We start from the raw sequence: 17,589 nt of genomic DNA on the forward strand, positions 1-17,589 counted from the left end.
TAATATAGCTATTTAAATAAAATAAAACCCAAAATGTTTTGAATGATTTGTAGGAGACTTTCTTAATATAAAATTGTTATCTTGATAGTCAAGATAATTCGTTGTTAAAAATCTTCAACCCGCACAAACACATTCAAGATAACAATATTTACATAGTTTCAATTCAGTTTGACATACAAGGAATTTCGAGGTTGTATATTACAATATTTAAACCGGCTAACGCTTCCAGGTTACATCTCGTGACGGCTGATCGGTAAAAATTTGTATGTGTTCGTTTCTTTAATTTCCATAATCAATTTTTACCTTTATGTTATAAAGTTAGGCATCAATTTATATAGTTTCTTTTCATTTGTTAAAATGAAATACATAATGAGTATTTAATATTTTAGTTGAAAGTCAACTAAAATGTGTTACTATATTGAATTCCTTACGATGAAAATTCTGAAATATATAACCAAAGTCTGCCAATATCATACAAAATACAGCTAAAAGAAACAATCGGGGGTGGGGGCTACCTCTCCCTTGCCGTACACAATCTTCCCACTAACTGTAGCAAAGAAGAAAGTCTGATTGTATCAAATGGAATACATGAACGATTGAAAATATTATGAAAAATTGTGCAATTTTCATACACCCTTATGATGCCACTGATTCACACGCATATACCGCATTTCGTTCGAGAGCACATGGATAATTAACTAACTGTAGGTATTGTCGTCCGAATACAGCCATAAATTACTATAACATTACAAAGCGTAACGCGTTTCATTTAGTGATGTCTTGCAACTAACGGTCTCACCCGTTATGTGGGACTCGATATTACATGAATAAGCACTTGGGGTATACTGGTGCCAATACAGTTGTAATTTCGACTTAAGGTTCCATTCAAAATTGTGTGATTGCGTTCCATTAAAAATTGTGTCATTAATATATATGTGTAGCTTTGCCTATTATTTAAATGTACATGTATTACATTTAAATTATTGCCTAATTGGACAGTTTTGATAATTTGTGCAAATGAAACCAGTCAGTGATGTTCAAAGGAAAATAAATGATAATTCTTGGCACTCTTGATTGTCGTGTTAAAATTAATTAAGAACAATTATTTCATTGAACGTTATGTTCATATCAGAGAGTATTTTAAACAAATTATACAAATTGCAGAATTCAATAATTATATGAATTGGTTACATAGGTCACTACATTGAAAGAATCCGAGTTATTTATGTGTATGAGTATATAAAACATTGTTTAAAGGAAATTTAAACATTAACAAGACACAATTACATGTTTCACACAATATTTTATCTTAAAATGTGATTTTCGGCACTCTCTTTGTTAAGCAGGTATAACTATAGACATATAGGTTTGCATTGAATTAAGAAGTTAATTCAAAAGCATGTAATAAATTGAGATGACTCTGTAGTGTAGTTGTTGTATATATATAAACAAACGTCTCAGAATGTGACGACTCTATTCGCCATTGCATCAAATTGATACAGGGAAGATATGTAAATGTATAGAAGGGTCTGAAAAATTCCTAACGATGTTAGAACTGTCACATTTGCGATGCAAATGCTTGGTCGTTCCCTCGGCGGGACTCGAACTCGTACCGCTGTGACATCTATTGCAACACCTGTGCACTAAATCCAGCACCCTAGACCACTCGGCCAGCTAGGCTATATAAAAATATAGCTTTCGCTGACCGGGTCATTCCTCCTCGTAGGATGAATCAATACTCATTGGCCATTTAAGTGAACATATGCCTCACTTACATGTTATATTCGTAAAACAAAGACTACGACTGACCAAATTTGCCAATCCTTCAAATGGTCGTCATCATGAACTCGTGGATCGTTATGGTGTATCCATCAGCACCATGAAAACAGATTTATTCAACGGGTCATAGTTTTCCTTTCCTCGTTTGTCTAACCCGGACTTGACTTTTTATGAGCAACTCGGCGGGTGTTTCTAGAAAAGCAGAGGACGCTTACTCTACCGGTGCACCTGGTCCATGCTCCTAGTTTTTAGTGGAGTCCGAGTTGCTCATTTATATTTGTTGCTTTGTATGTATGGTTTTGGTTACTGCATGTTCTTTGTTGTGTATGTCTGTTTTCCATGTCTGGTCTTTGTCCCTGGATTACATTCTTTTGATTACCGCTATAACCTTGGTTCCCTTGATTACTCTTTTGAATCTATAAAGAAGAAGTAAAAATTTCCTGATATATATTGTTCATGCGTAAATTACATTTATGAGCTAACAGTTTTACCGATGGGTTTGTTGTTTATTTGACATATAGAACATATTCATTATTTTTAAAATGTTTTGGATATTGAAAGTTAAATTGAACATTTTGCAAAACTAAGAAAAGCTTATCATATTGAGACGATATACAATCAAGAATCGTTGTTTAAATTACAATGTAGTCAATTTCTAAGTATTCTTTAGAAAATGATAGGCCATAAACATAAATTGAATGACTCAAAACTCATATTTACGTATTTAATCGAAATAATTTTCTGAAAATCGACTCTCAGTATCCAGATCCGAATGAATCAGTTAGTTTAATGTATCTACAAATTGTTAAGGAATAAAGGATAGGGCACACCAGTCAATGGGTTTTTGACGCTTAAATTGACTTCCATTCCTCCGGTGACCTTCAAATCTCCTCCAGTACAAAACGTCCCATCAGCAGCTAGAAACAAACACGCTAGGCCTACTTCCTCTACCGTGCCTAATCTTCCCAATAACTGTAGCAATAACAAAATGTTGATTGTTGTGAAAAAAGAACTCATCAAAATTATAAGAGTAACAGTGCTTATCAGGGGTATACTTCCCTCTCTTTTAACTCCCTATTGCTCAATTCCCCTATCTTTTGGCCTTTTTCCTCCTCCTCGTGACCCATGTCTTATTACGCATTTATATTTATGATCGTCAGATATTTAATACGCAAGGTTTGTTTGTATTACTGAATTGATTTATTATTTACGTTAATAAATATATCATTTATATTGATTATCAATATATAAAAAAATGTTTTATATGTGTGCCCAATTCTCTTGTCCCATGCCTCATTCCCAATAACCCAATTCCCCTTCTCCATATTCCCGTATTTTTCATGACCAATAAATAATGTAAAACGTTGCATACTAAAAATTCCCGTAGGGCTAACCTAATAAACACAAAAATCATTGACTCACATTTTCTGAAATACAAATGACAACATGCATCGGCAATGCTTTCACGTCCTTGATTTTCAAGTTCAAAATTACAAACAATATGTAATTAATCAAAAATTAAAATCACACTAGTGGCCTACCAGAATACATTATTAACTTACCTATCATGATAGTTATCAACTTACCACAAATTATATCTGGTTTAATAGAAAAATAGGATTGAAAAAAATCTGAATTATACATATTTACATGTACATCTATTCTTTTTAAGGAAAAAGTTAAAATAAACAATACATGCTACTTATATTGCTTAAATATCATACATGTAAATCTCCAATAGCCTTTTTTGCCTTTTCTGTGTCTACTTTACCACCAAGCACTTGATCAACCAATGGTGTGCTAATAGCTCCAGGTGATACCCTGAAAAAATGTTTGATAATTTTAAAACGCATTATTTTATGTCAAACCAAAGAGGTATTATTGCGTCAACAACTTTGATTAGCGCTTTCATTTTTATACTTGACAATGGTGATCGTATAAGTGTTTTTTTTTTATTTCTACTTTAAATAGTTCAAAAAAAAAAAAAAAAACAAATAATGCACTTTCAAAAGCACTCGAAAATATTACGTCATCGTCTGGAACATGACAGTTAAACAGACGTATGGAATCTCCATTCAGTACCAGCAGTCCTTTTCTCCAAAAGTCGTTAGACTAATTTAGTCGTAAGTTATGATTTCACAATTTGGTGATCTATCATACCGTCATAAGTTACGACAACTTTTACGCTTAAAAAGACGTCAGACGCTTAAACTGATTGACGTGTCAAGTCTGAATTTACCGCCTAGTACATGACATTATGTAAATAGCACTCTATCTTACTTACGTGTTAACTCTGACTTGAAACCGTGCTTCATCTGTAGCTAGAGAGTTCATCAGACCTTTGATTGCTGCCTATAATATGTATGAAGTAAAGTAGAATTAGTCCCATACATGGCGTCGCATATGATCCTTATTTATATACCTCTCCATACTCGTGCAACATCTTTAAACATTTCCAATTAGGACAAATAAGTAAATTAAAGAGTAGTATTATGTCATTGGTTGTTCACAGAACCAAATTCAGAGCTGATGATTAAGAACAGAAACAAATACACAAGTCATATAAGTGTAGATAGAGCGTAAGGTAGAAACATCTAGTATTGAACAAATTTTTAAATATATATATACTTATATATGTAAGTAAAGAACGTTCGGCGGCTTTAGATAATGTTATGCTATTCATACATATAGCAACAAAAACAAAACAAAGTATTAAACAAACTACTGACTGATACCTGAACGATTTGTATAACAAAACGCAGGGACGTGTACACATAGCAGAAAGAATAAATGATAGGACGTATAAATATCAACCAGAAACATAAAACAGCTATCTAGTGGGAAAATATTGGCTCAATTACTATTCAAATCGATGTTGATCGTGTCGCTCTGCCTAGTAGTAAGCTTTTGGTACATTCTAGGACGTTCACAAAGTGACATAGTCATTGTTATCTTCAGTTTTGCAAGAATATCGTTACATTTTTGTATCGTATGATGTATAAAGTATTAAGGCTTTTAGACCATGAGTGTATTCACCAACCCAATAATCAGACTTGTCTGCCCCGAATTACATTATTTTTTTCAACCTTATTTATGAAATTTTGAAGTATTCCAAATTTAAAAATACGTAAAAAAACTGAGGCTTCATTCCTTGAATTGCATATGGTGGAACCTCTCGGTGATGAATTTGGCTTCCTCTTTCCAAAGTTTAGGTTTTGAGTACTTCTTGTATACTGCTAATATTATAATTATGATCTTCCTACATATTAGATTGCAATGCTGCCGATGAAAGATTACTCCTCGAAACACGTGTACAGCATATCCTCATTTTCAATATATATATTTTTGGTATTTACATAACAATTGGCACAAGAAGAATAATAAAGATAAAAAAAAATAAATAAAAATAAAAATAAAAATAAAAATAAAGAAATAAGCCTCCTAATGACGTTTTCCACTTTTGCAATTTACATAAATGAGGGTTATTATTTCAATGGCATGGCTTAACCGATAACAGTACTTGCTTACATTAAGTATTGAAGCCATGTTCTTGTATATATTTTGGTGTCTTCGAATTACCTAATTTTAACACTGGTTAACGCTTCGTTCTTTTGTGTCTATAGTTATCGATTTAGAAATAGAAAGTGTTGATATTCAAATGTACTTATATCGACCTGAATGTAGTTGACTTACCTTAGTAGCAGGATAAATACAATCCATTCCAGAACCATAAGCTGTAATACTGCTTATTGCGATTATATTTCCTTGTGTTTTACGTAAGAATGGCAGAGCGTACTGAAAACTATGCATATTATATGTAACTGTATACAAAATGCAAAATGCAGACAATTTTATTCCAGTTGTGCCTATCTTATATCATATTTCATATTGCTTGAATTGCCCGTTATTGGCCTCCATTATATAGAGTTCAGAGTGCAAGACGAGCGTTACAACCAAACCAGTCCTTTTACTACAAATATTCAACTTTGTTTAATGTCTATAACATTGTATGGATTGTATGTTAGTCAGGATTGTTTAACATAATTTGTAGTTAGCCAAATTGAGCGTTTGTAATTGTATTGCCAATCTATTAAATATGATTTTTTATCATCAGATATTTAAAGTTATAATGTCTTTTTCGTTTTTCTACTTTTCTAAATTGTAAATCATACCTTGGATACAAGGAAATATCCCAATACATTCACCTTAAACAGATTGACAAAGTCTTCTCCAGAAAATCCGTCTATATATTTATGAGAATAATCTGCAAATGAAAAATAAACTCTATATTGATGACAACAGTGTAAATCTTCTTGAGAAAAAAAAAGGCATCATAAAAATGTGGTTTGGATGAACATTACATACATATTCGCAGTATAAGTGCAAGCTGTTTAGTTCAGTTTAATGAACAAGAATAATATTTACACATATTTTATCATTACAGTGATTAAGTACAAAAATGCCAATCATGCATCTATTACAAATTTTATTGAATTGTACACGTACAGCATAGGAAAAATGCAAATACTAAGAATTCCAATTGAAATTAAATAATATACAAAAGTACTAAAAAATTGAAATATGAAGCCAAATTTTGCATGTATGTGATGAGTCCAATCAATGTTTGTCAAATTAGCTACAAATTAAAACTTAAACCAAAAGCTTAATAAAAGTGATTAAACACCGTATTAGAGTCTTCAAATTATGTTTTAAGGACAATTTCTGTAAATAATATGTGTACAAGCACATATATAGATCACAAATCTAAATACTGGGTTTGTGAATGCCCTTAACGTAAGTTTTTTACACGGCTACCTATATACGGTTATGCGTTCGAAAGCATACCAAGCTTAAATTCCGGCTCACTCATCATATCTTGCATTACAATAAGTATTTACAACTTTACATTATGTATCTTTGAATTCGCACATATGAAAGCATTATGTTAATAATATATTGATGATGCCTAAAGCAACGCAAATGCACAAAAAAAAAGGGATGATCGTATAGCATTAACATTTACCTCAGGTACAGACATAGATAAATCTCATTTTCAGTGACTGTTTTACTTACGAATCCCTGCATTGTTGATAACACAGTCTATCTTTCCGTATTTTTTGTATACTGCCTCAACGAAAGCCTTAATTAAAATGTTAATTTGAGTTAACAAGGAATGTATTAATACAGAAATCGTATTTTTTTTAAAACTCAAAGAAAGCTCTATCGTTTGTCTTCATATATATGCTACCATATATATCAAAGACATGAATAATATATTTCATATAGACGCGACCATTTGGCTTAAGATATCGATTGCCCAAAAATGCTAATTTGATAAAGCATAACCAAATATTCGTACACATTAAACAAAATGTAAAATCTAACATTTGGACACAAGATTTACATTGAATATTTTGGTCGCTCCCTCTGCACAATAATACAATTGATACAGGGAAGATAAGGTAAGGATATATGTGTCTGAAAAGATATTAACAATGGCGCTGGACTAAATGAAGGCGATGTTGCCATAGATGTCACAGCGGTACGAATTCGAGTACAGATGAGGAAGCGACCAAATGTGCATCAACAATTTGCAAATTTGCATCGAATTTAGAGTATGATTATAGCTTAGACTTGATTATATCTTAATATGGATCCTTGTACTAACATTCGATATTGATGCTCACCGTGCATGATATGTATTTACACAGTAATACACTAGCAAGGAAGCGTTCCCCTCTCCCTTTAAACTTATCATGTGTATTAAATACTTGCTAAGGCTTCATTTGTATAAAGTTGCAAATCCTGTACTTTCTTACCCGATTCAATCAGAGGTTGTCCTATTCAGTATCATCATGTGGTAATGTTTGCGTTCTAGATTTGCTTACGAGGGAGTATTACTTGTTAAATGAAAACATATTATATACAGGCTAGTCTGACAAGTCTGCTAGAGCGTTGAACTCCAAGCAAGCTGAATTGCCGCATGTCTCGGAGAAGAAAACGAGTACAAATTCCGCCGTGGGAGTGACCAAACTTGCATTGATTCTAGATTTTAGTGCAGCTTAGATTTGATATATATGTGGCGACCCTATTCGCTACACTGCTCCATCGGATCAAATTAATACAGGGAAGATAACGTAAACTTATAGAAGACTCTGAAAAATTCCCAGCAATGTTAGAACTGTCAAATTTGCGATGCAAATGTTTGGTCGTTCCCTCCACGGGACTCGAACTCGTACCGCTGTGACATCTATGGCAACACCGCCTGCACAAAATCCAGTGCCTGGACCGCTCGGCCAGCTAGGCTCTCTCTCTCTCTCTCTCTCTCTCTCTCTCTCTCTCTCTCTCTCTATATATATATATATATACCTTAACACTTTCCTCGTCCGTCACATCCGTAAAGATGAATGTTGCTTCTCCTGTTCCTATGGAATTTAGCTCTTTTTCAGTTTCTTTCCCTTCTTTTTCTACAAATTATGTTCGGAAAAGATATTCACATAATGTCATACTGGCATACAAAATAATTTTATTGAATATGTATTAGTAAGCACAAAGTGAGCTCAAGAGTAACGTATAAGATAATAGGATTCTTGAGGTGGTCCCCGGTGATAGCAATCAGACTAACCGGATTACATTTGGTAGTCAGCAGAAGCCGACATAAGACAGAAGTTCCGTAGAAAGAAAATCATAAATTTACACTTTTCTGGATAAATAATCAACACTGGACAACAAACAAAAATATCATTCTTTTTTCCCCTGCTTCATGATATATTCACGAAAAAGTTGAATGTACTACGCGTCTCTCTTCAATGTTCCACATGCTATTCAAGAACCTTACCGGCCTTGGACAAATATAGCCTCGGCTGTATTGTTCAAATTGATGCACGGCTTTTCTGCGAAAATGATAGTTATCATATGCGGAAGTACTGTTAAGCTCTTGTGTTTACGTCAAATATTATTATAAAATGTTCTATAATTCTTGAAAATCGGCTATCATTCCGGAGTTTAAGACATGCTTTATCCTTAATTTTATATAATCGGAGCTGCTCGTGAAGTTAAAAATTAAGATTAATGTGTTGAATCCCTTCGTACACGCTTACATAGGTTAAGTATATGCCTACACCACATCATTGCTTCCAACTAGAGTAAAACCTTTTGTCATTTGAAATCGTGGTTCTCAATCCATTTCTCGTAGAAATTAAGTTTAGGAACAAGTCCCAAAATCAGAATTTGTTTTTTTTTCTACACAAACAATTATTATTATTATGTTATTCATATGATAGTATTTATTGACTTTTTAAATGGCATTAATTATAATGAAATACCTTCATTCGAACAAAATACAACTTTTGAGCCATGTTCAACTGCAATAGATATAAAAAAATAACATGGGATAAGTGAGATGGGCAAGTTTCTTTTTGAGACTATCCAATTATAGCTATAACAGGAAAAGACAGTCTGCGTAAATGCAACACACATTGGCAATGGACTTAACTTCATGTTCCATCTGAAACAACGCGTATGAAGACATGATGATACTATCACTGTATAATTAAAATATACAATTGCATTGTGAAAACATTTTTGTTTCTTAAGTTTTAATTGAGTTATATGTAGTATTGTCCATTAAAGCGATATTTGAAAACTCGGACATGTATATACATTGTCAACTAAAACAATTATTTGGTGTAAGTACCACGTGTGTTCTGTAAAACAGAAACTGAACGGACGTAAAGTTCTAAATGACCTCTTAAATATGTATTGCAGCAGTTTAGGAACCCGGGTAATATATACTGGGTAAGTTTTAACAAAAAAACAAAATAATTATTATACTTCTAGCGTTGATACTATTATATGCCTGTCCTTTGCACGTCTATATACGTGTCCAGACTGCAATGCAAGTACTTTGGGATTTAAAACAACAAATAATTTGACAGAAATGTCAAACAATGGATCGAAATTGTTCAAGATGACACATCACAGAAATATGTTTTTTCTGTTAATTTAAAATTGTTACTTACCAAAAACTTTCGAAATACCTTTCCCTATTCCGCGGGATCCACCTGTAACTATAGTTACTTTGTCTTTATACCGTAAACCGCAACTCATTTTATCTATGAATCAAATTTTATACACAACATTAAAAACATTTATTTTGCAGATCTACATGTTTGCAGATTTTATCATTAAAATGGTAAATGCGAGTTCTTGTTGAGCATTTTTTTTTATTAACAATTAACTCGACTATGCGTATATCTTCGATTTATGACCTCAAATGCATAAAGTGAATTTCATCATTTTACGATTCTTAATTATGATCTTATTGTGAAGTGAAAATTTGTAAGATAGTCTTAACTTTATCTTTAAACTACACACTTGACAAAGGCGTCCTAATACAAAAATTACCCAAGAGAACCAAGATTCAAAGGGAAATCTACAAAATGTTATGCATGCACAAATTTCAGACGGAGAAAACAGACACACATAACAAAGCACATACCAAAACCAACATAGCACGTATAAAGCAACAAATGCAAATGAGAAACTCGAACTCGACCAAAAACAGGAAGTATCGACCAGGTGCACTTCTTGGCTAAGCGTCTTCTGCTTTTCTCGAAACACCAGTCGAGTTTGTCTAGTCCAGTTAAAACGAAAATGGAAGAAATACCATGACTGAACACATGATAACATAAAATTTCTGTAGTGATGAAATAAATCATGTAGCAACATAACCCTGTACACTACGATTAATTGAAGGAAGTCTAGCATGGTAAAAAAAATCTGCGTAGTTCCGACAATATTCTTCAGCTGAAAGTCGATTACATATAGAAAGTTCATTTATGAAGTAAATTAAAATCATCATATGACACACTGAACAAATAAAGATAATGAAACGTCTTTAGTGAGATCAACAATATTGCCTTACTGAGTTAAATATCCATGTAAAATACCAATTTTTCAGATTCATTAATGTATTGAAGCTCCGGTTTGTTCTGAAAACTTGCTAGAATTTTCTCCATTGAAAACAATCCTTAGAGGGAAATACTATCATTCATTATCTCACCAAGTAATTGAATATCGCATAATGTTTTTTAAACTATTTGTTTGCATACTCACATCAATGACCCTCTTCTTGGGCAATAGCTATTGAAATTATAACAATATTGAAGTGCACCTTGATTACATAACTGACCTGTATTTCTTCAAGTTCTTATATTCTAGTTTGATAGCGTGTAAGCATATTACAACTGAATTTTAATCAGTGTTCGTGCTTTCGCATATGCAATGGTTTAAAACCAAATGCAGAGCAAAATAAGTGATATCTAAATGAAGCATAATTATAGCAACAAACTTAAAGATATACATACTTTAATGTCATAAACCAAAAGTATAGAAAAATCAGTTATAAAGTTTTGTAGTGAGAATTTGTAAAATAGTCTTACTACAAAAGCGTCCAGAATACAAAGTGTAATGATCCAATATTCTAGCGGAAAGCGACCGAATGTAAACCAAAGACAAAGAGCAAACAGGGGAATCAGACACACATAACACAGCACATATTATAATCAAAAGAACACGTACAAAGCAACCAAAGCAAATGAGCAGCTCCAACTCCGCAAAACATTCAGAGTATTGACCAGGTGCAATGGATGGCTATGTTTTCTAGCTCTATTTTCTCAAAACACCTTCTAAGTTAGTCAAGGCCGGGGGTGACGAAGTAGGAAAGGAAAGAGTAATCAACGGAACCACGATTCTAACGGAAATCAAAAGATTGTAATCCATGGACAAAGACAAGACATGGAAAACACACAAACACAACAAGAACAAAAAGTAACTAAAATAATATATACAAAGTAACAAAAGTAAATGAGCAACTCGGACTCCGCTACAAACTGGATACTGAAGTGAAAGTTGACAATACGGAATAAAAAAAATAACGCGTTTGTCAGTGTCGCCCTCTAAGTGTAGGTAAAGATATGAGACTGTCTTCACAGTCTCTATAATATTCTTTATAAGGAATTTTTTGGAGAAGATACAATGTATAAAATATAAAAGAAACTAGAATTTTTAACGACCATACTTCATCAATAAAGCAGAAACTGAGATCAAAAGATCTTGTTAACAATATTCCTTCCTTTAGATTAGATCAGCTCTTTAGTCCTCCTCATATGTGTGAAGCAAAAGGTCACAGTACAGGAGTACATCATATTCCCATTGAAATGTCAACCATGTCAAAAAACGTACCTACCTCAGTGGTCAAATATGCCGTCGAACAAAGTTTCTAGCTTTTAGAAAAAAAAAACCTTGTTATGTATATTTGGAAAATGATTTAGAATCGCTTTTTATAAAATATGAGAAATATCTTCCAAGTTCAACATGTCTGTATCTTGGTGTACCGTATTTTTGGTGTTTCATCAATATAGAATGGTTTTGAGTGGGGATTTTATCTGAATATTGGAAATAGAAGTATAAATATTCAAAAAATCATATGAAAGATAAAAAAAAATGTATCAACGTAACATCAGATGGTATGATGTTTCCAGTAAATGCTAAGATTTCAATATAAAAAAAAAAGAAAATCCGAGAGGACAACTATGGCTAATTATATTTTAGGATATCTCGGAATGAAAATCGACTTTTTGACCCTGTGCAATATAAATACTGGATTACACATAAAGAGAAAATTCTTCAGCTAAAAATTCATTACAAGTAAAAAAAATCATTTATGAAGATAAACATATATCCACATAACTTTTTGATGAACTCGAAAGGTGTATATGTAAAAGCGATCTTGCCTACTGGATTAAATATCTATGTAAACTACCACTTGTTCAAATGTATTGAAGTTTTATTTTTTTTTTTATTTTTTTTTTATTTTTTTAATTTTTTTGGCAACTCGGGTTTGTTCTAAAACATTGCGAATAATTCCACTCCATTGACAATTAACATATGGATAAAATGGTATCATTCATGACATCCTCAAGTCAATTAATATTATACTGATGAGAAAAAAATCTATACTTACATCAACGACCTTCCTGTTGAACAATAGGTATTGAATAGTTTACAATCTTGACGGGCACCTTGATAACATGATCGACCTACTTTTCCTCTAGTTCTCATGTTCTTGTTTGATAATGTTTGAAAAATTAGATTTTAAATAAGTGTTCGTGCGTTTGCATATGCAATGGATTGAAACCGAATGTAAAAAAAACACTATATAAAGCGTTACTATATATTACAAACATTGGGGGGGTGGGTTACCAATTTGATATATCAGACCAATAAAAGACAATAAAATAGCATTGGCTGACCCAACAATTTCAGAAAAGGGAGAGGCTACTCATTTTCGTGAAGAGAAATGACAATTGATTTCCAAAGGTGTATGCATAATAAAATATTTTTCAAACAGGTGTGGGGACCGGGGCTAAATGACAAAAGAGCAAACTGGGCACCTCTAAAACTTTGGAGTATAAAGTATTTTGTTGTCTTCTGTTTTCTAGAAATACATATATCATGTTCATATATCATGACAAACCCATATTTATAGCAATGTCATCTGTTCTCATTATATATTGTGCCATACCATCATGATCAACAAGTAGATGGTGTCGACAATACAACGTTTTGAATAATCATCATATAATTCCAAACTAATAAGCACCTGCCTTCTTTGTGCATTATGATTGGTTGTTAACCTTTTAAGACCTAGGCGGTGGGAGTTTTTACAATAGTGTTAATTTCATGTTCATATTGTAAATCCATAAGATATCGACAAAAAGTAAGGATAAATTAAAAGCGTAACATGGTATTGTCTGATTTATATCATTCTTTTTCGGAATCGTCCATACAAAAAAACATTTTTTTTTAAAATATGGGAATCAGTACTCCTGTGTACTTCAAATACTGCTATTGACAATATATTATTGCGATGTGTTGTTGTGTAATTGTGCATCATTTTTTAGAAAACTGGATTGGGCGATAGCGCCGTTGTGACGTTTCGAACGTTGTTTTTTAATTTTTCGCCAGACACCAAAGGTACGATGATAGAGAACAATCTAGTATTCCGCATGACAGTCATATACAATACAATATGTCAAGGGGCGAATTCACTGAGGAAACGGTTTATATATATATGTTGAATTGTATATTGGTTTCTTCTGTTATATTTGTTTTCAAGCTGTGTGGTTTGTATGTTTTGTTTTATTATTTATTGTAAGTTTTTTTTAATTGTATTAGAATCCAATAATATCACGCCTAAATATTTTGTGTAAGCTTAGTAATTTGTTCTTGTTTTCCGCTAATGTTTGGAATATACATTTTGTTTTTATTTTACGTTGTTTTGTTTCCAATCAACAATCGTGTCCGTATTAAAAACCACCAATCATTTGAATATTGCATATTCCGGACATTGTACCTCTGCCACTCTATTACTACACCAGTCAAACGATACTTGAGCATATTTTTTTTGTCTATAATCGCCAATGGTGCTATCGCCTTTTCGCTCAGTTTTTGGGAGTGCATTACCTGAAATTGAAGAGAAAAAAATCAGTGAAATATTGTACAGTCCCTGTATGAGATAAATTCCCACTTGCCCAATACTCTATTAGTCAACCCCATACCCAAATTCCCCATCCTCTTTTGCCATATACCGAATTCCACATAGCCCCATTTCCCTTTCCCCATCCGCCATTGCTTGGAATGTTGTCCATTGCTCATTCCATTTCCGAAAAAAAAAATAATGTAATTGTTTTAACGAAAACAATCAGTATCGAGTTTATAATCTCGCAGCCGGGTTCGGGATTTACCGGTATCACGCGATACTTGCATTATGAATTATCGCCACTCCGAGCTGCATGAAAAATTATCATGCAAAATAATCTTTAAAAGATACGTAAAAAATGAAAGGATTCTTAATGACGTATGTATGGATATTTTTGCTTTATTTCATATTAAAATGGAGAAACGCTCATTTCCAGGTGCATATGGTCAGTCCTAATTCAACAAAATAACATATTTCTGTGCATTGTATGGTTGCAATCATATATTCTGATTTTATCTGATATTATTGTTTGTAAAAATGTTAAAATTGGCAAAATATGCATCATTTTTGTGACTGTATCACATGTATTTCCGTTCAATTTCTCAAAATGACATATTTCTCACGCACATTGTGTGGGTGCAAACAGTTTTACTTTCAATAATAGTTCAAATATATTGCTTAAAATATCAAACATAGCAATATGTTGGTCATATTTGTGGTTACGACATACGTTGTCCGAAATCTTTAAAATGACATACTTTTGCAAAGTGTGTAAGTGCGAACGTTTTTAACGTATCTATTAGTCTGAAACTATTGCAAACAGTGTTGAACTGTCAATACCAGTACTACATATATGTGTAAGAGTGCAATATTTATATTTTAGACCAAATTCTTCAGAACGATATTTTTTTTGCAAATTGAATGAGTGCCAACACTTGAAATTTCCTTATTAAAGTGATATCATTGTTTACAATGTACAAATTGTCAACATCAGCATTTTATGTGTGGCTGAGACATATCTATTTCAGTCCTATTTATCAAAAATGACATATTTCTACAAATTGTAAGGGTGTGAAAATTTCTAATTTCAATAGTACATATATACATTATCAAATGCAAAAATATACATCAAGTATGCGGGCACATCTGACGACTTAATTTAGATACATACAGTTTGCATATGCATTTGAGTTTTTTTCTGTTCAATATTTTGCCTGGATGTCTCTAAATTAACAAAACAAAATATATTACTATATTGTCAAAAAGATTTGAACTGTGTCTGCGTAGGTCCATTTCCTATAAATTAATAAACTAATAAGAAATCAGAACTTGATTATTCAGTTTCATCAGTTCGATACTCGAAATTCCGCAATTATTATCCACTTGCCATGGTAGCTTGGATACTCGAAATTCTGCAATCATTATCCACAAGCCATGGTAACTTCGATACTCGAAATTCTGCAATCGTTCTCTACATGCTTTGTAGCTTGGATACTCGAAATTCTACTATCATTATCCACATGCAGTGGTAGCTTGGATACTCGAAATTCTGCAGTCATTCTCTATATGCCATGGTAGCTTGGATATTCGAAATTCTGCGATCATTCACCACACACCACGGTAGCTTTGATAGTCGAAAATCTGCAATAATTATCCATGACAGTTACAATCACAATAAAAATGCTACACATCAATAGTGAACAATATTAACATATACGCTTTTAAGTAGTTTATATGGAAATATGTAAACATACGCCGTTGATTTCGCATTATGCATCATCTTGCACTATCTATGGGATGTGATTTAGGGAATATGCACTTGTTGCGTACAGCAAAAAGTTCACAATTTCTTGATATGAAGCGGCTTCCAACTTGTTTACATTTTGATACCATTCTGTATCAAATGAAAGTTTCATTCTGCTATATGTGCATTCCATTCCAGTGTTTTTCTTGAGATTTGACTTCTGACGTTTGGCTCTGTTGTCATACTGTTCCCTCAACATTTTTCCTATGAATCTGGTTTTGTGTTTTTGTTCAACACCACGAAGTCTATAATCCACTGGCAGAAATTGTCTATTCGACACACGAATTGATTTCTTTAAATGTTTACAATAAACTCCACGTTCTTTGCAGTAAGCAGATGATCTTATACATGCACGACCAGATATTTGCATCAATTTAGAATATGCCAGAATATCACACAAAAACTGTAGTAAAACAACGTTTACAGTTACAGGATCCTTAGCATATGAGCTGTACAATGAGTATTCAGTGATTTTCAGCATATCATCTTCTACTACATTAACATATGGTTCAAGTGACTTTGGTTCTGATCCGTTCAATTCACTTGGCACAACACCAACCAAATCATTGGTCCAAGTAAATGTCTTATTGGTAATGGCAGATTGATCCATGCCATAAGTATTTGCCACATTGATTTTTGGCAAGTCATATATTTAGTCGGTTTGCCGTCTGTAGACATGGCTAAAGGAACTGTACAAGTCAGTCAAAACTCTATTCACAGTGACATGTTTTTCAAACAGTATCTTACATAAATTTGAAGTCCTAAGCCACCGACTAAGCCGTTGACAAGACAGAATGGTATTAAAATGTAAACAAGTTGGAAGCCGTTTCTTATCAAGAAATTGTGAACTTTTTGCTGTACGCAACAAGTGCATATTCCCTAAATCACATTCCCTAGATAGTGAAAGATCATGCATTATGCGAAATCAACGGCGTATGTTTACATATTTCCATATAAACTTCTTAAAAGCGTTAATGTTAGTATTGTTAACTATTGATGTGTAGCATTTTTATTGTGATTGTAACTGTCATGGATAATGATTGCTGAAATTCGACTATCAAAGCTACCGTGGTGTGTGGTGAATGATTCCAGAATTTCGAATATCCAAGCTACCATGGCATGTAGAGAATGATTGCAGAATTTCGAGTCTTCAAGCTACCATGGCTTGTGGATAATGATTGCAGAATTTCGAGTATCCAAGCTACCATGGCATGTTGAGAACGATTGCATAATTTCGAGTATCAAAGCTACCATGGCTTGTGGATAATGATTGCAGAATTTCGAGTATTCAAGTTACCATGGCATATTCAAATAACAAGCGTACTGATGAAACTGAATAATCAAGTTCTGATTTCTTTTTCATTTATAGGAAATGGACCTACGCAAACACAGTTCAAATCTTTTGGACAATATAGTAATATATATTTTTTTGTTGATTTTGAGACAGCCAGGCAAAATATTG

The 17,589-nt window shown here is 32.9% G+C and overlaps 2 protein-coding genes across 10 annotated transcripts; both read right to left on the reverse strand.

Moving 5' to 3' along the window:
* Positions 1-2,489: 2,489 nt before the first annotated feature.
* Positions 2,490-12,906, reverse strand: LOC148610504 (L-fucose dehydrogenase-like). 9 transcript variants are annotated; one of them, XM_088595559.1, is made up of 12 exons: positions 12,806-12,840; positions 12,029-12,065; positions 10,897-10,923; positions 9,801-9,893; positions 9,105-9,143; positions 8,149-8,246; positions 6,853-6,919; positions 5,952-6,043; positions 5,473-5,574; positions 4,064-4,131; positions 3,504-3,600; positions 2,490-2,751 (listed from the first exon to the last, which is right to left on the reverse strand). In XM_088595559.1, exons 4-12 carry the CDS (start codon positions 9,886-9,888, stop codon positions 2,575-2,577), a joined length of 828 nt encoding a protein of 275 aa, XP_088451685.1. In that variant the 5' UTR covers positions 9,889-9,893; positions 10,897-10,923; positions 12,029-12,065; positions 12,806-12,840; the 3' UTR covers positions 2,490-2,574. The 9 variants fall into 9 exon arrangements, with proteins under 9 accessions (XP_088451685.1, XP_088451681.1, XP_088451684.1 ...); XM_088595555.1 differs by lacking the exon at positions 10,897-10,923 and having other exon boundaries at positions 12,806-12,905; XM_088595558.1 differs by lacking the exon at positions 10,897-10,923 and having other exon boundaries at positions 12,025-12,065; positions 12,806-12,864.
* Positions 12,907-15,122: 2,216 nt separating this feature from the next.
* LOC148610505 (uncharacterized) lies at positions 15,123-16,969 on the reverse strand. Its single transcript, XM_088595574.1, has one exon. The coding sequence runs from the start codon at positions 16,735-16,737 to the stop codon at positions 16,114-16,116; it is 624 nt and encodes a 207-aa protein (XP_088451700.1). The 5' UTR covers positions 16,738-16,969; the 3' UTR covers positions 15,123-16,113.
* Between the last annotated feature and the right edge of the window lie 620 nt (positions 16,970-17,589).

Source organism: Perna viridis, chromosome 8 (assembly GCF_037379345.1).
Source record: "Perna viridis isolate PV_CMFRI_1.1 ecotype Kerala chromosome 8, ASM3737934v1, whole genome shotgun sequence".
Lineage (NCBI taxonomy): Eukaryota > Metazoa > Mollusca > Bivalvia > Mytilida > Mytilidae > Perna > Perna viridis.